This window comes from Pituophis catenifer, unplaced genomic scaffold (genome assembly GCF_029215685.1).
Source record: "Pituophis catenifer annectens isolate HBS135680 unplaced genomic scaffold, rPitCat1.0.hap2 SCAF_1, whole genome shotgun sequence".
In the NCBI taxonomy this organism is placed as follows: Eukaryota; Metazoa; Chordata; class Lepidosauria; order Squamata; family Colubridae; genus Pituophis; species Pituophis catenifer.
The window spans coordinates 102,573,551-102,600,514 of NW_027256881.1; the positions used below are offsets into that span (position 1 = coordinate 102,573,551).

Sequence of the window (26,964 nt, forward strand, 5' to 3'; positions counted from 1 at the left end):
AAAGATTTAGAAAAAAAAAAGAATGTGCATTCCATCTTCTCTATGTTTTGGTTTGTTTACTAGATTAGCAAAGCATTAAGACAAAGCATTAAGACAGACAGCATTTTCTGCATCACTGGACACACTTGATGAGGTAACTGTTGTTCAGCAACTTTGCAATGCCCTTTTAATTTTTCATTAAATTAACCACAAAATGTGCTAATACAAATACTGAGGGAAAACTTGACTCATATGATACAAGGAGGAGAAAAGAAAACCACCTAGTTAGGTATGCCAAGAAGAGAGTTTACCACCCAATTTCTATCCAAGAAAGGGGATGGAGATTGAAGGGATTAGGAAAGTTGTCCTATTTCTCCCAGAATCTCTGGGAGTGTAGCCAGCCAATGCCTCTGCAATACCCCTCTTTGCAGAGAGAATCTTTGGCGTATCCTAAGTTGTCTACTTACATAAACAGTATGCAAGAGAAAGAAAATGTTCTTTTCTAAGAGTACTGCTCATAACCATGAGGTAAAACTAAGGGCTTTGTGGGGAGGACTGTGTTTGATGCATTCTGCCTAATATTTTACCTTTTCACTCATTCTAGACATATCAGTTTCTTCATTCTGCTGTATATATATTTCTATAAACAATTCTATATGTTTATCTATTTTGTTCAGTTATACAGCACTGTTACAACCAAATGACTATTAAGGATTTACCTTTGGCAAAACAAAACATCATGTCTGAAATAGGCATGTTAAAACATTTCCGCCCTTGCAGCCTAGTCAGTCATGGGTTTTGCTATTATTCTGCGGTTATTAAACAGATGTACAGGAATCAACTCTATGGAGAACAGCCACAAGACAAACAAACACACAACAACAACGAAAAGCACTCATATTCCATTTACAATGAATATTCTTATCATTGTAAATATTATTCTAACTATTGCTTTTTGAATGGTAAATTGCATAATAAATTATGAATTACTATTATTATAAATTGATTATGGATATTAGACAGTCTTTTTTGGAAGCAGGAGAGGCAATGGACAGTCTTGGCCTCTTTTCATGCCCTGAGAATGCAACGTGGAAATTCCTTCTTTCAACTGGAGAAGCTACTGTAAGCTGAGGTTGTTTTGCAGCGTTGATACAATATACTGTACAAGCAATTGCTACAGGCACCCTGTCTTGCCAGGTCATAAATTAAAATACAAACAAACATCAGTCCTTTGCCACACATACTAAACCACACGCATACACTCTCACACACAATACACATGTACATCCCACAGCACTTAAGGGTCCATTGGTTCGTCTGTCTCTTGCTTGACCTTGATAGGTAGCTGAGGTAGTGGATGAGCATGAGGCAACTTCACAACCGATATATCTGAGGCTTCGTAAAGGTTACACCCAGAGGAGACCAGTCCATTCCCCAGATTCCTCTGTAATGATGCTTTCAGCGTGGCTCCTTCTATCTCGCTTCTAAGCACAGCGAGTATTTCTTTCCCTACCACCGATGCTACATCAACACTGTCCTCTACTTCATCCAACCTGTCCGCATTGTCACTAATGTCAAATTTCTCAATCTCTTCATTGATCCGGTTGAGGTCCTCTGTAGAAAGGTTGTGCGCATGAATTACAGGGCAGTTTCCCTTCAGGTGGACCTTGAGGCTACAAAGGTGGATGTAACTTTTATGGCAGTGGATACACTTGTGTGGGCGCTCTCTGGTGTGGAGTCGTTTGTGCAGCTTTAGGTGCACAAACTGGGTGAATTTAGCAGTGCACAGCTTACACTGATAAGGTTTTTCTCCTGAATGCAGCCGCAGATGGGTCTTCAGGTTGCTTGTGCTACTGAATCGTTTATGACAGACCTAAAATTTGGAAGAAGTAAATTGGGAGTTAGGTCTACTTTAACAGAAAAGCATAAACAAATAAACTCCAACCTCTCGTATCCCACATTTTCCTATCTAAGATGAATTTTGTGTAATCACTCTTTGCAAAATCATGTCTCCATTCTTCTAGCAAGGATCTGCTCTCTCCAAAGTATGCAACCAGAATGGATATATACTTGATTTGAAACTGGTGCAAAAGAAATCCTAACTATTTTTTAGAAGTGAAAAGCAGTTTTTCTTTTTCACTGGGCTGGATGGGTAGAACAGGCTTATATCAAATAATGTTTTGGTTGTGTCTTCAATGGATCCAATTCAGGGATGGATGGGAGGCTACCAGCACACCGCAGTGCTTTAAGCTAGACTAGGAAGTTGAACCCCCCCCCCAAGAAAATATTTCTGTACTATTGCAAAGCAAATCTGCATTGCCCCCACTCTCAAGTCATATATATATTCATCAAGTAGCCAGCAGTCAAATGTGACTCAAGGATATCTTTACTTTACTTTAGCATCTTTTGCTAAAGTCACTCCTTGCAAACTCTACGCACCTGACACTCATGAGGCTTCTCTCCTGTGTGTACCAGATAGTGCTTCTGGAGGTGAGCCAACTGAGTGAACCCTTTATTGCAAGTAGTACATTTGAATGGTCTTTCTCCACTATGTACTCGAAGATGAACCTTTCAAGAAACAGAATGCTTAGTGAGGTCTCAAGAAACCATTAACATGTTCAGAATGATTTTCTTATTGAATTAATGTTATTGTTTAGCTATTACATTTTCTATAAGCATTATTTATGAAAAGGGAAGAAAATAGAAACAGTTTTGTACATTGCTACTTAAATACTGCTGCCACCCAAGATCTACAACTTAGCAATATTTTAATATGTACTTCGCAATATTTAAAGAGAGAAAACAACTTGTGGAAATTACTAATGTGAGCAGAAGCTTCAGAAATCAAGGAGTTAATCTTTTTTTTATCTATATACTATTTTGACAGGGTTGATTCATGAATTGTTCCTTTCCAGATTGACATTAAATATTGTTGGGTAAGAAAAGAATATGGAACATTAATGGCTAAGAACATATTGCCTCAAATACTATAATGGAAAAAAAATGACTGGACTGCAGAGGTCAGGAACTATATATCTGTTTGTTGAGAAATTCAGCTATCACCTCAGTGCAGCTAGACTCTAGGCAAATGAGTGGCAGCCCAGCATTTGATGAAATCTCCAGATTCTTCCTGCAATGAGTCCTAGTACAATTCATTCTCCTTTGTAGTCTTTCTTAGACTTTTCTTATTAGGTATCACTAGTTTTTACATGGCTCATTATCATCTCTCCCCACACCCAATACTTTATATCTTGGATGCACTCACTTTCTTAGCTCAGTTATCAAAACTTCACAGTTTTGTGAAGCAGGAAAACTTCACAGCAGGAAACCTTCAGAATTAAAGTGACCAAGTCAAATCCACTTTGCATTACAGCCACTTTAATTAATCAATTAAGAAATGATTACTGCATAACTGTTAATCTTTAAAAATGAATTTCAAATATTTAAAAATGTAAAACCACTGCCATAAATATAATATCAGCAAGCATGTATGGACTAATTTCTCTTTAGCATGTTAGCCACTTTAGACCCTCCTAAAAAGTCATTTTTGACTTTTGGTATGGTAATCAGAGAAATCTGCCTAGCCATTATGTCTCTCTTTAAAAGCTTACCTTCAGATTGGAAAGCTGGCCAAAGGTTTTGGAGCAGACATTGCATTCATACTTTATTTTGCCATTCTGTTTTTTCAAGGGATAGGGAAGGGTTTTATAACCAGTCATATTCCGCTTGCTCTTGATGAGATTTATGGCTTCTTCGCTGCTAGTGGCAGCCAATACTGCCGAGGTAGGTTTTGGTTGCATGATGTGTTCAGAAGTGGCTGCAGTGGCTGCAGTGGGTGACCCACTTGTGGGGCTACATGGCTTGTCTTTCATGCTGGCAGCAGCTCCTGTGATGGAGAAGGCACTGTTGTGTGCAGGAATCAGAAGGTCCCTTGGATGATCCGGCTGTAAGAGGTGACGGCTCCCATCGGATGGCAAGGAACTCGGAAGGGTAGATGAGTTCAGGATATGAGGAGAAAGGTTTCCACCGCTGAAGAAGCTGCTATAAAAAGGATACATCCTTGGAAAGAGATTGAAATTGTTGATGCTCATGCCATATGATGGTAATAGAAATTTGGGATAGGGAAAGGTTTGTGAAAGATGGCTTGAGGGGGCATATCCAGAATACGATCCCAATCCTTCTGTGTTATACAGTCCATTCAAATAAGGATAAGGCTCCCTGTGCTCTTGAGTCACAGAAGCTAAGGGTGAAACTGTAACTCCTGGACTGCTGTGAGGGCTTGAACTTTTTAAACTTTGGTCTGGGCTACTTCTTGCTGAAGGACTTGGGGTAGTAGATGGCTGGATAGGTGAGTGAGCAAGGTAACTAGGTCTATCAATCCCATAAGCTAGGGAAACCTTCAGGTAATCTTCTGGAATGTGAGGTCGGATGGGATAGACAGCTCGAGGATAGAAAGGCCTCCTTTCAGGACTACAATTTTTCCTTAGGACCTCTAAGTCTTTTTCTTGAGTATGTGGAGCAACATGACTATAGCATAAATCCCTTCCTCTAGGATGATTGGAGTCAGTTTTTAGGATTTCCTTCACACTATGTTCTCTTCTAGGAAGATTTTTCTGAAAAAGTTCATCTTTGTCACAGGTTTGTTGCTTTGGCCTATTGTGGCTTTGTGCTGAAATACAAGGAAAAAAAAACATAAGCAATGAGTGTGGGATGCTTGGTACTCTCTGAACTTGCTTGTTTTATGAGTATTTCAAGACATTTACAGGCACTTGATGGATTCATTTTACACTCTTATCAAAGTGAGGACAGATAACCTTGTCAACCATACACTTTTTGAAAACACTTTGCGCATTAACTTCTATCTTAAAAAAAGAATCAGTCTTGGGCTTTTGAAAATGAATAGCACTAGGTTCAACTCAAGGAAATAAAACCACTAACTACTTATATTAAATTGTAGAAAATCTGCCAGTACTTTCCTATTATATTCGCTCTCAACTCAAATCATCTCTTTCTTTAATATGGGGCTAAATGCTTTAGTACAGAAATCCTGTATCCTTTAAAAATGATTCAAATATTATTTAAAAGCAAATTTTCAAAAATTCTTTTGACAACAGCATGAGCCTCCGATTCCTGACATCTACATAGCTTCATTCTAATTTTTGATCATCATTCAGACAGTTCAATTGCATGTCAAAATGTAGGAAGGAAGCATTTTCCTCTGCCCCAATATTATAGCTTTCAGGAAATGGCATGACAGTTCTCTCTACAAAGGAAACATTTTCTTTTGAAACTTAAGTACCATAAGTAAGTACCATAACTTACTTATGTACCATCAAGTCAGTGTTGATTTTTAGCAATTGCATAAATAATTTTTCTGCGTGATTCATTTCAGTAGGGATATTATAATTTTTTGGCAATGTGCTACTCTCCTAGAGAGTCCTGAAGCTTTTTCAGCATCCCAGTTAGTTTATGAGACTTGATTATAAAAGGAACACAATTTTCAATAAATTCATCAAAAGAAAATAGCAATTCTCTTTTTTCTCTCCAGTTAGGGTTTGCACAGCAAGATAGCAACCCTACTTCTAACGTCCCTCTATTTTAACTGTGGCTTCAGAAGATATGGGTACACACATGTCGTGTCAGGTAGCTACATAATTTTTTCCTACCACACATATATTGCTGAAACACTGAGGGATGTGATGACTGGTCCCAGCTCCCTTAAGTGTTTCTGTGGTGTGTATGTGGTGAGAAAAGAAGACATGTAGGCCTCTTCATATTCACCATTTTTAATACACACCTGCTTTTGCTATGATGTGTGAAGTGGTTTCTAGTTTTAAGCTTTAAGAAAAGATACACCGAGGATGCGGTATTGTAATTAAAACTAAAAATAAAAGCCTTTTCAATTAGCACAAAATTTTCCCAAATTTTATTAAAATTTATTTAATTATTTATATCTTTATTAAAAAAGGTATAAAATACAAAGTAGCAAAGAAAAAAAAGAGTTAAAAAGAAAGGAAAAGGAGTAAGAAAAAAGCAAGATTCGGAGTTGCAAACAATAGGGAAAAAACTATTTAAAAATTTTATTTCTTTGATGCAGATAAAAATCTAAAAATCAATTATCCTTTGAATAGAGTAAACCATAACAAATAGTACTTCTATCATCATAGACAAATCTAATCATCAAATCCCAAGGTTAAAATTTCATTTCTTTCAGTTTCAAACAAAAAAGAAATCCAAGAATGATTTCAAAGTTTCAAAGTAGAAAGTCTTTTCTTTAATCAAAGCAGTCAATTTCACTATCTATGCCAACTCCATTAATTTCATAATCCATTCTTCCCTTGTGGCTGGCTATATGTGAATTCTTTCATCTCTGAGCCTACATAAGACTTGCTGTTATGGCCACATATAAAAACAAAGTTTCATATTTTTTTTTAAAAAATATTTTTTCATCAAACCCAGGAAAAACACCCCTGGCTTCAATAGTACATTCAATTTAAGAATTCTCTGAATGTCTTGGGATCCAAAATGGATGCTTCATTTATAAGTTTCCTGGTTTTTGTTCCAAAGATTGTTGTCCTTAGAAGTACCTGAACACAGCAAATAGTATGGTGTTTTGTTATGGAAGAACCTGTACCAGTGCATTGTGTCTTGCAACAACATATAAGGGAGTATCTTTTATTTATTTATTTATTTCCTCACTTTTTATACAAGAGCTCAAAGAAACATATAGAGGAGCCTTCCTCCTATTTTTTTTTCTCAAACAGCAATGTTGTGAGCTATGTTAGGCTGGAAGAGAAAGTGACTTGCCCAAAGACTTCCAGTGACCTTCCATGGCTGAGGATAGAGAAGAACCTGTGTCTCTTTATTCCTAGCCTATTACCTCAACTACTTCACCATGCTGATTGTTGGAACTGAAACTGAAGAAACCTGCTCAATGACTGGCATCCCTTTTCTGTTGCCCTTTACATGGTCCCTAAGGCTGCTGTGCTGGACTTGTGTAAGTCTCCCTGGGCAGTTACATATACATGTAACTTTCTATAACTGCTGAAGAAGAAATTTAGGGTTCTTTTTTTTTATCTTGAATGTTTAATTATAGACTTTTTTTGAATGTATCACACACAAGAATTCTAAAGGAATGTGCCATATTTTCCAGTTCAGTAAGAATTTGGGATTGGCTGCCTGGCATGTATTTCTTGGCATATGCAGCTAACTTCTTAGAAAGTTGTAAACTAGCTTCTACCTCTTCTGAACTTGAATTCTCCTATCTATTGGCCATGTTGGTAGAGGCTGGCAGGAACTGTAATTCCTAATATCTTCAAGTCATGAAGCTGCCCTCTCTGCATTAGTCCATTTCTCTAGAGGCTCCTTTCTTTTCATAGTTTCTTTCAGTTGATTGGCACTTCATTCAAAACAAAAAACTAGGAGTGACCAAATGCATGGGGAAAAAAAATAAAGTAGAGAACTACTAAATATTACTTTATTCTACTCTTTTGTTATTTTTGTAGCTCTAATACTAATGGCAAGAGAAAAGATAATGCTATTTGATAAATCATAGGAAGCTGAGGAAAATACAACTGGTCTCAAACTAGCCTAGTCTGCATACTTTTTAGACTGAAATATAGAAGTTTGCTTCATGGATTCCATGTAGAAAAGACTACACATTCAATTTGGCCTCATATGGATTTTTATCTCTCTGAACATAACTTTGACTCACAAAATTTATTTGATCTCCTTTTGACGGTGAGCAGATTGGAAAATCAGATTCATATGCCAGTTCTGATTTTTGTGGGGGAAAATAAGTCTACAATTCATTCAAGCGTCTCCTTGCACATAAACTCTAATACAAGGTATTAGAAATACAGAAACTGAATTAAAATCGTCATATTCATGAATGGCATTTTCTTGGCAAAAATGTACTAAATAAATTCAATCTATATATCCATCAGAAATCAAAGACAACTTCTTGTTCTAACCTACATATATAGTATATAGACATAAATTACTAATAGTATGACAAAAATTGATGCCAGTGTAGCCATGCATTGGTCAGTGAAAAAAGAAATACAAATAAAGAGTAAATTATGTTCTCCTCAAATCTAGTTACAAAAACCTTCTAATTTGTAATGCTATTAGCTGCCTGAAACATTTTAATTCTTTCCCCTGAAACCTCAAAAATAGCTGTGGGTGTATAGTGTCATTTCCAGAGTAAATGCTGATCAACATTTTGAGTGATTAATTTTAATAATGCTGATTCACATTTTTGTTCTAAATAAAATGGCTGTTTTGCCAGAAGAGAACCTCAGAGTTCTACTTCCCCCCCAACAGATGCTAGAATGAAAGCTATTATTTAAAATGTCATTAGTTCAAATTTTATTTCTAAATGTGTTACATATTATTGAGAAGATCTTTATTAGGCCATGAGAATGAAAAGATTTTCTGCTGTTCCTTCCCAGAAAGTGACAGATTCACAAATATGTTGATCCTCCATTAATACATATATTAAATCCTTTTAAAATCAGTCTAAGTTAATGACAACCACATCTTATGCCAGAGATTTCTATAAATTAATTGTATGTTATATAATGAAATGTGCTTTTTTATTCCGAATCTACTGCTAATCAATTTCATCAGTTACACTTTAGTTCTGTTTATAAAAAAAGATTTTAAGTTACAGAATTTAGTGTTGACATCCTTACTATTATAAATCTCTGAAATATTTCGTCTGCTCAAACCTTAGCTGATTCCTCATAACCTAAGCACTCCTTGGTTTGAACTTGGATGACAAATTACCTATTAACCTCAGGGCTGCAAGAAGTCTAAAGAAAAAAAAAGATATCCCAGAAGATAACAAAGAAAACTGCATCTGTATTATCACCAAGAAAACCTATATGTACCTTTTTACTTAGGTGATTATTTTCCTAAATGTCATGTCACTTTAATTTTTTCTCAAAATTAAAATGAAGCAAACTCCTAATCATTTTCTCTAGTTATTTGTGGAATACATGACAAGCTCAACCATGCATCTTTTTTTTTTTACTATAGCAGCCAGAAATCCAGTGTTTTTGACATCAAAAATTTATATAAAAGGCATTATAAGTACAAGGTTTATAATTGCAAGTAACTGAAGAACCTGGGGTTTTCAACATGAATCTGAACTTTTCGTTATTTGGGGACACAATTAATAGGACTGTGTAACATGTCAAGTTGAATCAATTAAAATATTTAGTTGACTTTTACGGATATCTATATATACATTTATAAATTAATTCTTTTCAAAGTAAAATATCAACTCAACCTTTTGCTTTGAATCTCAGACTCAAAAATCAGACTGTGACTGATTCACATCCTCTAGCATTTAAAATTGACTTATTGCATGTGTGGGCCCTGCTATATTATGCATTCCTATGATACTTTATTGAATTTGTAATAATTTAAATCAATATCATGGACAGTTATGTGATTCTTACTTTTTCATAGCTTCAAACAATAAATAGTACATGATGAACAGATGAACTATTTTTATTTGAATGCTTAGGAAACCCCTTTTTCGGCACAAATTATTATAAAACAAAAAGATAGACGTAGTTTTAGAATATACTTGTAATGTATTTATGTTTCTAGGACACAGTAGCTCAGAAATTGAGAATTACAGGAGAAATAATATAAGAAGGGAAAATGATATGAAAACATAAGGTTGGGGATGGATTTTAAGTAACCAGGATTCCAAATGTAGCTTACTTAAATATATACTAATTACCCTATTTGAAAATAGATGCTACCTGGATACCTGGCCCATTTTCCTGCTTTTAAGTAAGGATGCTCTTTTATATGACAGTATGTATGTATGCATGTGTGTATTCCATTTCTATGGATCTTCACTCAAATATAATCCTGGGCAGTTTAAAGTAATTAAAATCAATATAACAAGTTAAAAGGTCTTCACTTCATTAGTTTATACAGCTTCTACACTAGAGACAAAACGTGTGGAGCAAAGGTAATAAGCAACATGATTCAGGAAGAGTCTACTTCAGTGGTGAAATCCAAATTTTTTTACTACTGGTTCTGTGGGCATGGCTTGGTGGGCATGGCAGGGGAAGGATACTACAAAATCTCCATTCCCTCCCTACTCCTGGGGGAAGGATATTGCAAAATCTCCATCCCACCCCACCTCACTCTGGGGCCAGCCAGAGGTGGTATTTGCTGGTTCTCCAAACTACTCAAAATTTCCACTACCGGTTCTCCGAACTACTCAAAATGTCCACTACCGGTTCTCCAGAACCTGTCAGAACCTGCTGGATTTCACCTCTGGTCTACTTGTGTCTAAATCATCTTTCATGCATATTTTAAAATTTCCAAGAATAATGTTTTTCAATCTCAATCATCAATTTCTTTGGTTGTTGGAGCAGCATTATACATATTCATTTATTTACTATACTACATTAAGAAAAAAAGAATGTATTTTTAATTGGTGCCAACTTCCTAAGTAAGCAAGTATTTCCATTTTCCTTGAAGTGAGTTCCACTACACTCTTCTAGGATTATTTTTTATTTCCTAGTTTATTCTATAGCCCCGTATCTCCTTGTACAGGAAGTCCTCACTTAGAGACTATAGTTGGAACTGGCAAATTGGTTGCTAAGTGATATGGTTGCTAAATAATGGAAGTAAAAGTATTTCCATTGAACCAGCACTGAAACCAAATTCTACCTGCACAGTTTGAAAATATTAACAAACCAATCCTATACATATCTACTCAGCAGTAAGTCCTACCACATTCAGTGAAATTCATTTCGCTTCAGATTGTGGTGAATATTTTTTTTTGTTAATACTTGAAAATATTTGGTGTTTTTTTGTTAAGACAGCAATTTATAAAATTTTGTGATATAAAGCAATAATAACATAAAAATATAAATGGATGTGAATTCAGGAGATTACAAAAAAATTATGTGAAGTGAAAGCACTGTTTTTTTTTCATAAAAGAATTATATCAGCTCCTTCAAACATTAGGTGAATTATCTGAGCAAATAAATCAACCATGAAAATTATGAAACACTACCAGTCTTGTAATGATATGCATATAAGTCTCCCCAGAAACTTGAATTCTTACCATTAAGATTTTGGAATGGCATTCTTTTCTTTCTCATTTTTCACCTGTGGCTTTATCATGAAGTTGGGTTTTCCTCTTCCCACTTGGTAGGTCAGGGTTATTAGTATAAACATAATCTCAACAACAGTACGTGAACGTTCAGATTAAGCTTTGAAACAGCCTCATAACAGGATGTTCAGCCTACAATATAACTACATTTTTGTCTCCTAAAATGGGGTTATGCTGAGTTGTGTTGTTTTTAATTAAGAAAAGAACGTTTCCTGTTTAAGATGTCTTCTCCTGCAATCATATTTGAACCCCGAGGTTCATCATTCATATGATGATTCATACCTATGATCAACATTCCAGTGACAAAAGATATTTCTTTACAAGGGAGTAAATCTAAATTACTTACTATTCAACATCACCAAGTCTCCAGTGGAAGGATAATGCAATCTATCTGCAAAGTCCTGACAATACCAGACAAGCAACTCCTGGCCAGGAGGAATAGGCTTGATGGTATAGAAATAGATGTTCATGCCGTTCTGACATGCAGCCAAGTTCTGCTCCTGAACGGAGTGGGCCGGATTCACATAACGCATCCAATTGCTTTTTTCTTCATTAAACCCATCAATGAAATGGAGAAATTCACCACCAGAATAGATCTACAGGAAAGGAAGGATATATATTTATGGAATATAGAAACGACAAAGCCCTAATGATAGTTTAAAAAATTATTTATTTAAAAAAATCCTCTTCCCATATATATAAGATTATCACAAATATAGGAAACAAAATACCCTGAACAGTATTTGGTCCAAATTAAATGCTTTTTTACCCTTTTGTAATTATTGCTTAGTTTTGTTGTGGAGTTTTCAATTAAACTCTGTAATCATTCAATGTTTCCAATTTAAAATGCTACCTAAATCTGGTCAAAAAAGTATTCACTTAAAGTTGATATCTCTGTAGAGATGCTACGAGTCACTGTTGCAAAGGCATATTTTTCTTATCTTTTCTGCCTTTTTCTTTGTGACTTCCCATCACCACAGATTTAAGAAACACCAAATTTATTCAGATACACCCTCCCCTCAACAAGTCCTAAAATAGCACCAGATCATATTTAGAAGGCAACCCTTTTGTACAAAAACTGGGTGGGGTAAACTGAATTATAATACGGTGGTAGGTGTATAACTGAAAGGAAATCTGGAGGCAAGTCTGATCTAATTGTTAAGTGAAATGTTTTCTTCTTTAAATAAGAATGTTTAGGAAAATTTAATTCTACAGCAGGTGGCAGAACAAATAATGGGACTTGAGGCATGCTTCTTTTCAAAGTGTCTCTGAGATTACAAAAATGAGCAAAGAAAGCTCCTGTTGAAACTTAAGACATACAATGAATAACTGTTGCTCTCTGAAGTAATTATTTGAAAGTTACAGCTGGGTGGGGGGGAAGGTTGTTAACTGGAACCAAAAAGGGTTTTATGTATTTCCATTGAGAAATACTTCACTTTTTTTTGTTTTGTTCCCATGGGCTTTGGGCAAATGGCAAGTATATACTTCTGGTTTCATTTTTACCTCAACTGTTAGATCTGAGGTAAATTAATCAGGTGATTTCCAGAAGGACACTCAGTTGAAATGTCATGGCTAAGAAAGGATTTGAGTTTGGGTTTGTACATGTCAAAATGTCAAAACTGCTCTAAATCTTTGTGTGCTTCTTTTACAGGCATTTTGTTTGAATGCTATTTGATGTAAGAATATACTGATAAGTCATTAAAAAAAAAACCAAAGTAGCAACAAAGCCGGCCTTTTAACACACACAGTAAACACCAGAATCACTTTCTTACTTCCTGTCATTTGAGGCTGAGGAAATACATGTGGCCTCATCAAAGAAGCCTGAGAGATTTTGCGGTGTTTTTGTTATGAGAAAGATGGAACAAAGACTCAAGAATTATGCTCTCTCTCGCTCTCTCTCTCTCTCTCTCTCTCTCTCAAAAAAAAAGCTTGTTAGCTCCGATTTGCAAACTTCCAGGAACTCAGGAGTTCCAGTGATATGCACCAACGTTACAGGGAAGACCTCATTTTTCAAATTTAAAAGAAAGGTCTTCCAGTCACATTCCAAAGCTAACATAATTTATTGTATGCTTCATCACTACACACATGCTGTGCAGTGAGACTGCTGTAAAACTTTATTCTGCTGCCTCATCTAATCGTCATGAATCAAACAAGGTTAAAATGTGCTGAGTCATACTGCCACAATTACAAGAAATGACATCATCTTGGTGCTTGCACAACATATTCGTTCTTTTTCTTTCTAAAAGGTATCAATTTTAGGGAACCCAAATGAGATATTTCTGTTCCTGCCAGACATGCCTTTTCACATGACATGCTGGAAATTATCTTCCAGTTTCCTTTGCATCTACAGGGCTGTTTTCAGGCACCGAGGAAAGAACCTTTTCTAAGAATCCCAGGCACTGTGAATCAGAAGATTCAACCCCAGTACTTATCAAGATTTTTCAAAATGCAAGTACTGTAATGTGTGTAACGTGTGTGATGTTAGCTGTGTCACATCCTGTTAGGTAGTCAGAATTCTTTTCCATGAGTTGCTGAATAATTGCAAAACTCAACTGCAAGTTTTCCTAATCTGTTTCCCTGCAGATGTGTCAGACTAATTGTCCATTGTTGCCAGCCAAAATGGATCAAAGAAATTGGAATCTGATATATATAGACCCAGGTTGTCCTCTTCCCTAACAATTAATCTGAAGAGGAACATGTTTATTTTTCTTCCATGATGAGAATTTGAAAAATAATCAATATAAAGATTCGACTAAGAAAATCAATTATATCTAGACTGATGACACATTTGCCTTATTGAACAACTAAAAGTGAATGAGAACAAATGGCCAAAACAGATGTTTCTACTCTGTCTTCCAAATGGATAACTTACATAGGAAAGCAAAGACATGGCCTTAAGTTGCAAGCTTCCATCTCTGTTATTCTGTTTTTGTAATGCAATATTGCAATGAAGATAGCAGTCACTGAGGCACACCCACAGTTGATCATTTTTTGCTGAATCCTGAGTTAGATATCTTATGCATACCTGTACCATAATAAAACTTAGGCAAGATGAAATCTCACAGCTTCAATTCTTCATTTGAGAAACAAAATTGATTCTTCCCATATGGTTGCTGTAAGAGAACACACAATTAATATCATAAAGGATTTTTTTCCCCTAGTGCTATGCTAATTAGATATCCAGTTTGGTCTAGTGGTTAAGGTACTAGGCTAGAAACTAGGAGGTGTATTAGATATGTTCCCTGCCTTGATTTATCAAAAATTAATAAAGGCAGGGTGTAAATAAATAATGAACACAGTATTCCTCTCTATATAAGGGATTAAGATATAATTGAAATTGGGGAAGAAAAAGTCAATGATACAATGTATCATGTCCAAGTAACAAAGTCTTCTTCCTTCCAAATCTCATACTTTATGACAAAATTAGTTCATTTTATCTCATCCAATATTGATACTTCAGGATTAGGGTGCAAGAAATTTATTTAGCTTAAATTATTGGATGGTGGTAAGGTGGGAGTAGGATGCATGGTCTCTTAGTTTCTAGCCTGGTGCCTTGACCACTAGACCAAACTGGATCTCTAATTAGCATAGCATTAGAAAAAAACAAAATCCTATATCATATTAATTGTGTATTCTCTTACAGCAACCATATGGGAAGAATCACTTTTGTTTCTCAAATGAAGAATTGAAGCTGTGAGATTTCATCTTGCCTAAGTTTTATTATGGTACAAGGTATGCATAAGACATACAGGATTCAGCAAAAAACGATCAACTAGCAAAAATACTCATAATATCAACAACCTAGTTTTTTTTTTTAAATCTTTTTCACATACTTGCCTTATAAAATAACTAATCAAAAAGATTTGTTCTCTTCATTTTGTTAGTTAACACTGTAGTAACTCAGTTACTATAAGTGCTAATTTAAGTATTTATCTTAAATTCCCTCCATCCTGTGAGCAAAAGGAATAGTATCACATTTGTGAAATTAATATCCTGATTTTGGCAGCAACCATCACATTTTAGAGGAGGATGTCTGAGAGAAACTGCTCTATAATATGTATCCCAATTTTAATCTTTCCTCCTGAAAGTTGGTGGATCGGAGTAACCAAGATGCAAATGTTCTATTCTCCTAAGAATGGGACTATAGCCACATGATTAATAAATAGGACTATACTAATTCATCAATTTAGCTCATGCAGTTCAAATAATGACAATGTTTGTTTCACCTATACAGGGGTGAAATCTACTTACCTTTCCAACTGGTTCAGAAGGGCACATGCCGTACGGACTCTCTCCGCATGCGCAATCCCTTCTGCGCATGCGCAGAGGGTAAAAAACTGGTTACTTCCTGGTTAAAACCAGGAAGTAATGATGACCGGGAGGGTGGGTGGAGCCTCGCATCACCATCGCTACCAGTTCTCCAAACTACCAGCCGCCATCGCTACTGGTTCGGCTGAACCAATCCGAACCGGGATCATTTCACCCCTGCACCTATAACACCGTTAATATTTTGTAATACTTTATATAAAGTTATTTTCCTTGCTTACCCTCCAGAAATATTTTCTGTTTGCATCCTTAGGAACGCTGTCACTGGTATAGATTTCACCAACCAATGGTCCAAAGCGTGTTCCTTTGGGGATAATATCTTTGCTAATAACTCCAATAACCTGAAAGAAAGGAGTTGGATTATGTTAAGAATAAATGCATTGAAAAATGCATGGTTTAAAACAATACACTGGTATAAAATACTGTGATTCAAAAAGCAATTATACATATTGTTTGCCTATTCACTGTCTTACTATGAGCCACATATGTTCCCTTCTTCTGTATTTAGAATAACACATTTCAGCAATGACTTGACACTTACTGTTGTAGAACGAAGTACTTAAAATATGAATAATATTCATAAAGTTTAACTTGCTCTGTTTTTGTGGAAATATTTAGATATAGCTGTATAGGATTCAATTTAGTAGTAATTCATATCACATTACAATAAATTCACTTTGAAAAATGCACCATAAAGCCAGTTTGGTCCAGCAGCTTAGAACAGTGATGGCGAACTCTTTAGGCACTGAGTGCCCAAACTGCGCACGTGTATGCCCAAACTGAAAGGTGAGTGCACACATGCGAATGTGTGGACATGCATGGACATGCACGCGCACATGCGCAGCAGAGACCCGAAGACCAGCTGGCCAGCGGGAGGCGGGCCATCCCAACACTGGCAGCACAGCAAGAGGTGAGATCTTTTTCTTTTGTGAGCTTCTGTTTTGTCATTTGCAGGGAAACAGAAGCTCACAAAAGAAACGCCACGGAGATCTGACCTGGGGCGACGGCGCACATGCCAGCAGAGAGGGCTCTGAGTGCCATCATAGGTTCGCTTGCCACAGGTTCGCTATCACGGGGCTAGAAACTGAGAAACCGTGAGTTCTAGTTCTTGCTTAATGACTGCTTGGAATTACGATGTTGTGTCCTGACTTCAGGGAGGGGGAGAACCTTCATGCAATTGGCCAGATAAATGTGGACAGCACATGGCATTTGGAAAGGGGCTTCCAGGGGTGTTGGGCAGGAATACACATATCATGAAAGCCACATTTTGGGAACAATAAATTTACAGTGAGGCTTGTAGAGGTTGTCCTCAACTTACAACCATCCATTTAGTGATTGCTCAAAGTAACAGTAGCACTGAAAAAAATGACTTATGAATGTTTTTCACACTTACAACTGTTGCAGCATCCCCACAGTCATCTGGTCAAAATTCAGTTGTTAAGTGAAGCATGCAGTCATTAAATGAATCCTGCTCCCCCCATTGACTTTACTTGCTGGGTTGCAAAGGGTGTTCGCATGACCCCATGTTGCTGCAGCTGTCATAAATACATGCCAAGCATCCAAATTCTGATCATGTGACTGTGGGGATGCGGTGATAGTCTTGAATGTGTAAGTCACTTTTTTTCAGTGCTGTGGTGACTTTGAATGGTTGCTAAATGGATGCTTGTAAGTTGAGACTATTTGTTCCTTACTAGCTTACTTTAGAATCATTGTATTTTATTATCCTACTCAGGGAGACAGATGTATGTTATAATCTGAAACAGTACTTATTAAGGGACAACCACTTATAAAATCTGTCATATGCTTCTTGTGGATTTAACCAAGGACCCACAGCTTTACAGTGTAAAATATATTGGCTGTACAAGTTCCTCTTTGCCACTAATTATATCATGGACTATTTGAGTATCTCGTTACATACTGGGGATTTCCTCCCTTCCTCTTGCCTCCTCCACTAAGTCCGCTAAATTTTAATTTGCTTTGAATATTATATAAACAGAAGAGTAACTTTGTAAACCAGGAACCATGAATAAGGACTTTTTGAAACTGATGTCTGTAACTTAAATGGAAAGTGGGGGATGAAAAGAAATCGTTTGTTCCACAGACTTAGTAAACATTCATGTTCAAGTTAATGAGTCATGTTATTCTCACACTATTGACTAGTTTCATTATACCTAATAAAATAATAAAAGGATATAAATGCATTATGGATCCATTACACTTAACTTTGAAAATAAGGGTAATCATTAAATCAAAACATCACAGTACCTTCTTCCTTTTTTCGAGTTTATATACAGTATATTGTAGAACTTCATTAATATCTAGTATAATATTACTTGCGTTTAAGAGGGGAAGGATTATTGATTCAAGTTAGGGTATGAGTGAGATTTAACTTTTATTCCCATCATTATAAGTAAGCTGTTGGACAGCATTACTTGGTCTGTTCTGTGGCTGTTTGGATGCTTTAGGGGTGGGGAATTTGTGGTGGGTGGGGGTGTGTTGGGGATTATTATGTGTGTTGGACCTGGTCTTTGGGTGTTAAGTGAATTTTGTTGTATGGGTATACTGTGTGTACACGTACAATAACAATAAAGTTATTATTATATTATAAACATCTGATTTTTGCTGTCCATCTTTTAGAAGAAACGCATATTAGCATTCCATCTATGTACCATCCAGATCTTTAAAAATGTACCCTGTTTCCCCCAAAATAAGACATCCCCTGATAATAAGCCCAATCGGGCTTTTGAGCACATGGCAATAAGGCCAAGCACTTATTTCAGGGTTCAAAAAAATATAAGACAAGGTCTTATTTTTGGGAAAACACGGTATCTGCTAGTGGGATCTACAATGAACACTTCTGATTCGATCAAATTTTGTCAGTCCTGAATAGAGCAGTTTGTCAGTACTGAAATAATGAAAATTAAATGCTCTATCTAGTATAAGATTCTAGAGACTAAGAGAGAAAAAAGGTTGAACACAGCCAATTTTCTCATCGCTACAGCTTCATCTCTTGACCAGTTTGCAGGATTTTTTTTTTTTTTTTTTTTTTTTAGAAAACAGTAGGTTCCACAGTGTGAAAAAGTTTGAAACCCCATACTATACCAAATAAAGCTTTCCATGACTACTCTCAAAGATTTCTAGGAGTTGCAGTTTTCTAATGTGTTGAAACTTCACAGAAAACTACAATTTCCAGTATTATTTGTAGCATAGAGGAATGGATGCTAAACTAGGTTAAATCTGCAAGAGGAAGAAAAAAATACTGACAAAGTAGTAGCACAAATACCTAAGATTTGGCTTGGTATGAATTTTTTTGATGACTCTGAAGCAATTCTTGACATTTACCCCTAAACTTTAACAAATTCAAACCAGTTGTGTATCTTTTAAAAACAAGTAGAAACAAATAGGGACATGCCTAATGGCAGTGTTTATTTTTACCACTCTTAAGCATTTTTCATAGAGGTGAAAAAGGCAGATGTTCTTCTGGCTTTCCCCCATCTGACTTAATTTACATTCTGTTACAGTTTCAAGAGAAGTTTATAGCCAGTATCTGAATTATACTGAAGTTTGGCTGTTTTTGCTTTTCATAGTTATAAGAGATGCACTCTCCCTTACATTTTAATTTAAACATATGTTGAAGTTTTCAAAGAGTCTAAGAATCATTATGATTTGGCATTTGTCAAATGAAAACAATTGGGGCATTTTTGTACAATAATTCAAAGCATGCCCAAACAATATTTTGAGCAAGGTCTTTAGAAAGAATTTAGTATGATATATTAGATATCCTCATTAAGTGTGTGTGTGTGTGTGTGTGTGTGTGTGTGTGTGTGTGTGTGTGTATGGATGGGCTGGGTAAATGTGGGAGGGGAGTGAAATGGGTTTGTTTAATGGTATGAGGGATGCAAACAACAGAGGGGAATGTTTGCAATATTTAACCAAGCTGTAGCATAATATTTGTTAATTCCTGTGATTTCATTCGGCTAAGTTTCATATTCAGATAATGGTTAAGAAAAATTACACAGAGTTCCCAGGTATTTTTTAAACACTGCATGAAAGTTTTACAATTTGCAAGTTACTATTAGAAGAGAAAAGGGGAGAATGAGAGCAAAACTGGCACATGCTGCTTGCTATTGTCCATCATAATTAACAACTTTCAAGTCTTCGTTGGAACATTAAATTTCTGTAAAAACTGCCATGTTAGTCTGTATCAGAAAAACAAAACATAGCCTTCTGGCACCTTAAAAAATAAATGGATGCCAAAGTTTTCATATACACCTCATTAGATGCATGAAGTATCATCCTGAATAAATTACAGCTATTATCAAGCATTGGATACACTGGAAGAATCACATTCTTTGAGGAGGAAAAGATAAGTGCAATCAGGGTTGAGAATATATGCACCGGAATTGCAGTTGTTTAGGCTTCCCCATACATATAACTAGCCTTTGTTGAATTAATATCTTCCATAGAAAGGATCTTAGTGGCTATTTTCTTAGTGTTAGTTACGTTTACATTTATTCTAAAGAGCATATTAATTTTCTGAATGTGTGAATGAGATACTAAGCTAAGTTACCAATAATTATTTATTGTAGAATGGTTGCACAAAAGTTATATTTTCAGGATTTAACTCTAATGTCCCCAGATAATGTGATATATTATGGAGAAACTCTATAGAAATCCAGCTTTGAGCCACAAACAAAGAAATAGAGTTTCATTATACTTTCATAAAGAAGATGTATCATTATGAACTGGTAACATAGCATTTTTTAAAAATGACCATAATATTAAAATATACACAACTTTAAAAAATACAACTACAAATCAAAAAGGAATGTAAATTAAGCCTTGTTGAATTTTGAAAGACACAAAGTGATGTTTCAGATTTGTCCACTAGGTGTCCTTAAGCACATCTGCTTTGGAATAATGCTGTCCCAATACTACAAATTCTCCACTAACTAATGGGAATGGCAGCAGAACTTCTGAATAGTAAAAAAACATCCTTGACAAAGGAACTGTGATGACAAAGGAATGTAATGCCTGTGCTTTAAAACTGAATAGGAAAGGTGCTATGATAAGTACAATTGTTAGACAGACTCCCCCCACTTAAGTTGTAACAATTATAGAAAGTATTTAATTCACAACATTACTAGTTCTGCTATTAGTATATGGATATTACTTATGAAATATAAAGTATAGTCATGTGCCACTGAAGGATAAGACCCTTCTACTTCTTGTTCATATAAAATCCTGAAATTGGCCTACTGAAAACGAACTGTTGGAAAACAAGACACAGGAAAGTGTCTCTTTCTACATTATTAAAAAAAAAAAAGCAAGATTACAAGTATTACAATACATTCTTATTCATTAAAATACAATTGCAATGTGTTACTAGTGCTTTAGGTATAAAGTTACAGAATTGTTTCTATATTATGCTACTCTGGTGTGTTCCTTAAACTTCAGATTTTGGGCTGAACCCTGTTAATTGTTTTACAGTCAGCTGCTTCTGATGGAAGCAACTTTGTTTTTCTTCATAGGAATGCACGCTAGAATTTGACAGTGGGAACTTAGTCCTATTACCCTGTTTTCCCCAAAATAAGACTTCCCCTGATAATAAGCCCAATTGGGCTTTTGAGCACATGGCAATAAGGCCAAGCGCTTATTTCAGGGTTCAAAAAAATATAAGACAAGGTCTTATTTTCGGGGAAACACGGCAATTCTCCTGAACATTAGTAATATCCTGAACAGGCTGATAGCTTTCCTGAATTAAATAAAAATAAATTAAAAGGAAACTCTTTTTTTTAAAAAAGCTCACCAATTGTTGGAACTGAGCCACTGGATCACTTATATAAACATTTTTATTGAAATATATTTCCCCTTTCATGTTTTATCTGTATATAGAAGCCACTTCTTTTGATTCTTTCTGGGCATCAGCACCTTTTCCGTGTAACATTCTATTTGTCACTTGATACAGCCCATGCAGATTTTATGTAAGTACCAGTACTCTATATCTATTTCTAATCTTTATTATTAACTTATTAAAGTGACCCTTCATAAGGCACAGGCTTAATGTAGATAAAAGATACAAGCTATTATTTATTTTAATGGGCACTGATATCACTAGCACATATAATTTAATCAAATAATAACAACAACCGAATAACAGAGTTGGAAGGGACCTTGGAGGTCTTCTAGGTTAACCTCTGTTGAAGCAGGAGACCTGTGCCATTCCAGACAAGTGGCTGACCAGTCTCTTCTTAAAAGCCTTCAGTGATGGAGCACCCACAACTTTTGAAGTAATAATGAATAAAAAACAAACTGAACCTGGATTGATGTCCATGGGAAATAATTATTAGAAATGCTTAAGTTAGCTTAACCTCCACTTCCCTACTTCCTTGATGTCTTGTTCACTTAAGCTTTTGTCTGGAACAATATCCAATTTCTTTTGTTTTCAACAACACTGGGAGAATAGTGCACTGAAGAGGGTTTACATCCTATAATTTATTCTTTTTTAAAAGGGTGGAGTGAGAGATAATGTTTGCCTGTTGCTTCCTTCTTACATGAACATAGCAACAATGTTTGCAAGATATTTAAGTGATAAATATCTATTTACTGGGTTAGTATACAATTTGGTTAAATGTTTAGTTTGATTTTTCTTTGAACTACCATAATCTTCTTATTGGCTGGAGAGGTGGCTTAATTCTAAAAGAGCAAACCAATAAATGTCAAAGTATAATTCTCTTCAAGCGCAGCTAATAAAGAGCAGTATCTTTTGTGGGTCTAAGTACCAGTCAGTATAAAAATACAGCATCTAGATTACTTCCTGGAATCAGTCCTATAGAACACAACCACCCTTTTAAAAATATTATTTTCCGAAATCAAAAGTTTTTGATCTGTAATCTCTAAAAAAGCGGAGACTAGGCTATCATAAAAGTACATTTTCCTTCCCACAAGCCTATATAGAAATTAAAGTCTGCAGTGGAGATTCTTCTGTAGATCTCTACCAAAGGAGCTTGACATGGCCTCCTCTGCTGTGATTGGCTTCACTAGAAAGGACACTTCCTGGTATTAACCTTTCTATCTGGCCAGTGTGTATTCTAGTGCCAATTTATATGTGGATATTTGAGGGGTTTTAAAAAATAATCTGATGGGTTTTTAAAAATTATTGCCTATTATTTTAAAGGAGCCTAATTTGAGAATTTTAATTAAAAGGAATGTCCATCAAAAAAAAAATCTACTTGTCCACACCGAAAAAAATAGAAAATACTACATCACGAATGTCCAGATAAATAATATTGTGAAGTTTCCGAAAGATGCCCTAATTAATTCATGAGCCTTTGAACATTAAAAATTAAAGTTGCTTTAAGATGCTCATATGCTTACTAATGGAAACCATACAATGAAAAACAGCTCCATAAAGTAATCCCCAACAAAGGTCAACCATATGACATGTCTTTCCATTTCAATAAAAGGTGGAGTTCCAGGATTAGTAAAGCAATGAGAAATAAACAAAAACAAGACACACACAGGTGCACGTACAAAACACAGGAGTATCTGTAGGCTCTAGGAATATTACCCTAAATACAGTTCCTTAATGACAGCATTAACATTTCATAAGCATATTTTTCTCCATAAAAACAGCTCACTTCTTGCATCATTGTATGTGATCATGTCTGAGTAATCCATCCCTGAAAAATAGCAAGGCCGTTGTCTGCCAAAAGCTACAACCAAAAGCCTATATATATATATAAGATGCAGTTCCTTTAGATTATTTTTTTGCATACAATATTTTGCAGAATGCCCTAAAACCAAGTTTATCAATGAACATAATATGCTATGATAATAAATACATTTTCATTGCATTTGTGTTTGTGAATGGGTGTAAATGGTTCAAGATCTAGAACACGAAGATATTTGGGTTCTGCACTCTGGTTCTCTCTCCTCTGCCACCAAATTATTCATAAACTCTAATAACAATTAACCTGATATTCTGCCAAATTGACCACAGAGCTGATATAATAATTACAAAGCCAGCTAAATCTGAGTCAGCATATTATGAACAACATACAGATATTGTATCTTAAATGGTACGTGGGACTGAGTACAGTAGTGCAATTTCTCTCTATTTTTTAGATAGCTAAGGAAACTAGAATGAAAAAAAGTTAAAGATATTGTCTAGCACTAACCTCCTCTGTAAAGACCCATGGAATTACATTTTATGAAAAACAATTACAAATTTTGTAGTTTCCTAAACTATTATTCAATATAATGGTTTAAAAATGACCCACAAATGTATGAATGTTTGCCAGCCTAACGCAAACATTGCTTAGCGCATTGTTAGCCGCCCTGAGTCTCCGGAGAAGGGCGGCATATAAATCAAATTAAAAAAAAAAAAAAGCAAGGCAGTATTTTTTTTAAAAAAAACTGCCTGCAATGAAACAAGAAGATTAAGACAACAAAATGGGTTTTACAATGGATTTGATTTTCAGGCCACTCAGCTAAATTCTGAATATATTAGTCAAAGAATTACCATTTTATTACCTAACTCAAGGGCCTAATATATAAAGGGAATACTAAAAACTTCAGTTGTTCCAGCTCATCATTCAGTTCAGAGAAGAGAAGAGAAGAGCAGCACCAAGAATTAAACCACAGAGATATTAGGGTGCCGCCCAATTTCTGAATAATGTTAATAAATTACAATTTATATCAGTTCAGGTTCTGATCCTGTTTTTGAATACGAGAGTTTCCATGCTGTTTGTTTTAAGAAGAATCTTTTTAATAACTAGAAAGGAATGAATGTACACCCTTCCCTGAGCTCTGTGGTCAGTTTATTTAGCCACAGTAGCAACACAGGTTATAGCTGTTCCACCACAAGTCACAGGAGAGGGACAAAAAAAATGATGGGCTGGCCCTTCCATTATTAGCCAGCTGAACATCACGCCTAACTATAATAGCTACTCTATATGAAAGAATAAACAGGCAGCCAATTGCTCATCTAGGCTGATTTTTTTTCTCTGCCCTTCTGAAACAACAACAAAGAATGCACCCACTCCAGAGACATGGACTAAAATATACCTGTATGTCCAGCTACCAAAAAAGTTCCTGTCCTAGATAAACAAGTCATTTAAACACAGGGTATTTAAATGATTTCACTGATCTGACATAATTTTATTGTTTCAGAACAAAAGGGTCACTTATAAGCAATGTATATCCTGTGTTTTACAGATGTATGTGTTTTACGACTATGCAAAACAACTCATTCTAAACTGGTCAGGGATACAAGTCTGGAATTGTCGCTAGTCTGCTAAACCACATCTTACACGCAAATTCCATATATACATCAGCACATGTAGGATACATAGAAATACAGGTCAGGAAGTGTTTGTTCTTTTTGATGCAGTAAAATAGGAATGATACAATGATATTAAAAGGGAGACATTTCTTCAAGCCTTTTCTGTGCTTCAAGAAAAGAAAAATTGATAATGCCTATTTCAAAAACAAACAGAAATCAAAAGGGCATTTCGGGTTGTTGTGATCATTCCTGGTAAACTTGTTCTTACCTCTTTGCAATTTCCTGCATATTTGAAAATCAAGTTCCTTGGCAAAGATGATTCGGCCTGAGTTATGGTGCAACCTTCTGCAGAGCTGGGTTCTGTTGGATGATCATTTACAATGTAGGTACACTTGTCTTCAAATTCAGCTTCTGTCCATAGAGTCATATCAGCATCCTTCATGTCCATTTTCATTATCAATATTGTCCCTTTGCTCTGTCTCTTGGAATTCACAATATATGGGCTACACTGTGCGGCAGCCTGGAAAAAATATATATATATACACATTTGTCATTCTCTTTTTAGTACTGCTGGCAAATAGATCTAAATGGTTATCTGGGAAAACACTGAGGACATGAGCAGGACAGCTAAAAGTTGCACTTTGGGGCTGACTTCCTTGACACACTATGTTCAATAGCTAAAGCTAGTGGAGGGAAAAGAGAAACCATCCACATCTCTTTCAGACTTGTTTCTTTATTATCAGAAAGCCAAAAATCTGTGCACAACACAGCTTGTTGGAAAACTGCACTAAGAAAGTGTCATAAACAAGGAAAGGAAAAGGAAGGAACTGCTGTCTGCGTCTAAAAGAGCTAAAAATGGAAAGTGCAGGAACCTGGCTTGCTTTTTCCGAATGAGGAAGACTGAACTTTCCCACAACTTCCAACATATGAACAACTTTTAAAAACAACATCCCCCCTCCCTACCCTGTATTGACTTCCTCTTATCCTCTGGTGTAGAAAGCTGAAGAAGGCTGCATCCTGTCGCTATCACTCCAGAAACAATCCAAAGTAACTAGAAATACTACTCGATTAGCATATTCTTACATATTCTAAAAAGTCTGTAAAACAAAACTGAACTATGCTGAAAATAATTCATGGCTTAAAAGATGGACCAAAATGCTTCTATTTCAAATAGTGGCTACACAGTCACAAAATTCAGAGGCAAGATATTGCCCTTCATCTTAGTTCCACATCTATGGTACAGGTACAATATAAAAGGCTATCTTACAATGTTTGAATATTATTATTGCACAAAGTATTATTTGTCTGTTATTCTTTTAAAAAGTATCACACTTTAAACACAGGAGAGTAGCACTATTATAGAATATATCATTACAGGTTTATAATAATTCAATTGTAACATTTAGCTTTACAACTATCCCTATAGTAGAAGTAGCAAACTAATTTGCATAGTAAAAGCAAGTTAACTTACCATTCTGTTTCCCCCAAGTAAAAAGACAATGGATTAGACTATAGCTTTTCCATAAGAAAAACGTGAAGCTCCAGAATTATACTACTAATCCTCTGGACTGAGATTAAGTAGGTCATATTCCCAATTCAAAGAAATATTTTGAAAAAGGCAAAAAAACCCAAAACCTGCTTCATTCTGTATTTTCTCACAGAATTCAACTCTGGCAAGTTTAATAGTTCTTCAGATAAATGCTGATAGGACCGATTCCAGAGACTCTAGCACCGTATTTAAAAAAGCTTCACACTTTACACGCTAGGAGAGCGAAGTAATAGTGAAACTCAACTGACAGTTGCTAGTAGCAGTGAAATAATTAATCATCATAAAAACAAAGATCCCTTGAACTTTAAGGCACCTTAGAAAGAGCACTTTCAAGAAAAAAAAACACTTGCCATTGTCACCGTGCTTCTCGCTAGGTATCATTCAAAAAACCCTCTCAAGCGATCTGAAAAAAAGTTGCTTACCAAGGTACAGTCCACAAATACTTCCAGCTGGCAGCCTGGCGTTTCAGGTAAGTCTCACACATATCTAAAGAGTAAACATTTTCTCTGCCTTCCACTTGGCCCGTGGAAGTAAGACTGACTCATGCCTCGAGATTTAACTCTTGTTGCTTGGGCTGGCCTCTTGCTCACGAGTTTTCTCTCCCTGTCACAGGTGCTGCTGTTTTTAGGCTTTAACTTCTTTGAAAGACTGGAGGGCTGACTGTTTCAGTCT

General features: G+C 35.7%; 1 protein-coding gene across 1 annotated transcript; it reads right to left on the bottom strand.

The window, feature by feature from the left end:
* Nucleotides 1-1,276: 1,276 nt before the first annotated feature.
* Nucleotides 1,277-25,212, bottom strand: PRDM1 (PR/SET domain 1). Its single transcript, XM_070953704.1, has 6 exons — nucleotides 25,012-25,212; nucleotides 15,679-15,798; nucleotides 11,478-11,727; nucleotides 3,591-4,648; nucleotides 2,419-2,547; nucleotides 1,277-1,852 (listed from the first exon to the last, which is right to left on the bottom strand). The coding sequence occupies exons 1-6, from the start codon at nucleotides 25,195-25,197 to the stop codon at nucleotides 1,277-1,279; spliced, it is 2,319 nt and encodes a 772-aa protein (XP_070809805.1). The 5' UTR covers nucleotides 25,198-25,212.
* Nucleotides 25,213-26,964: the final 1,752 nt, after the last annotated feature.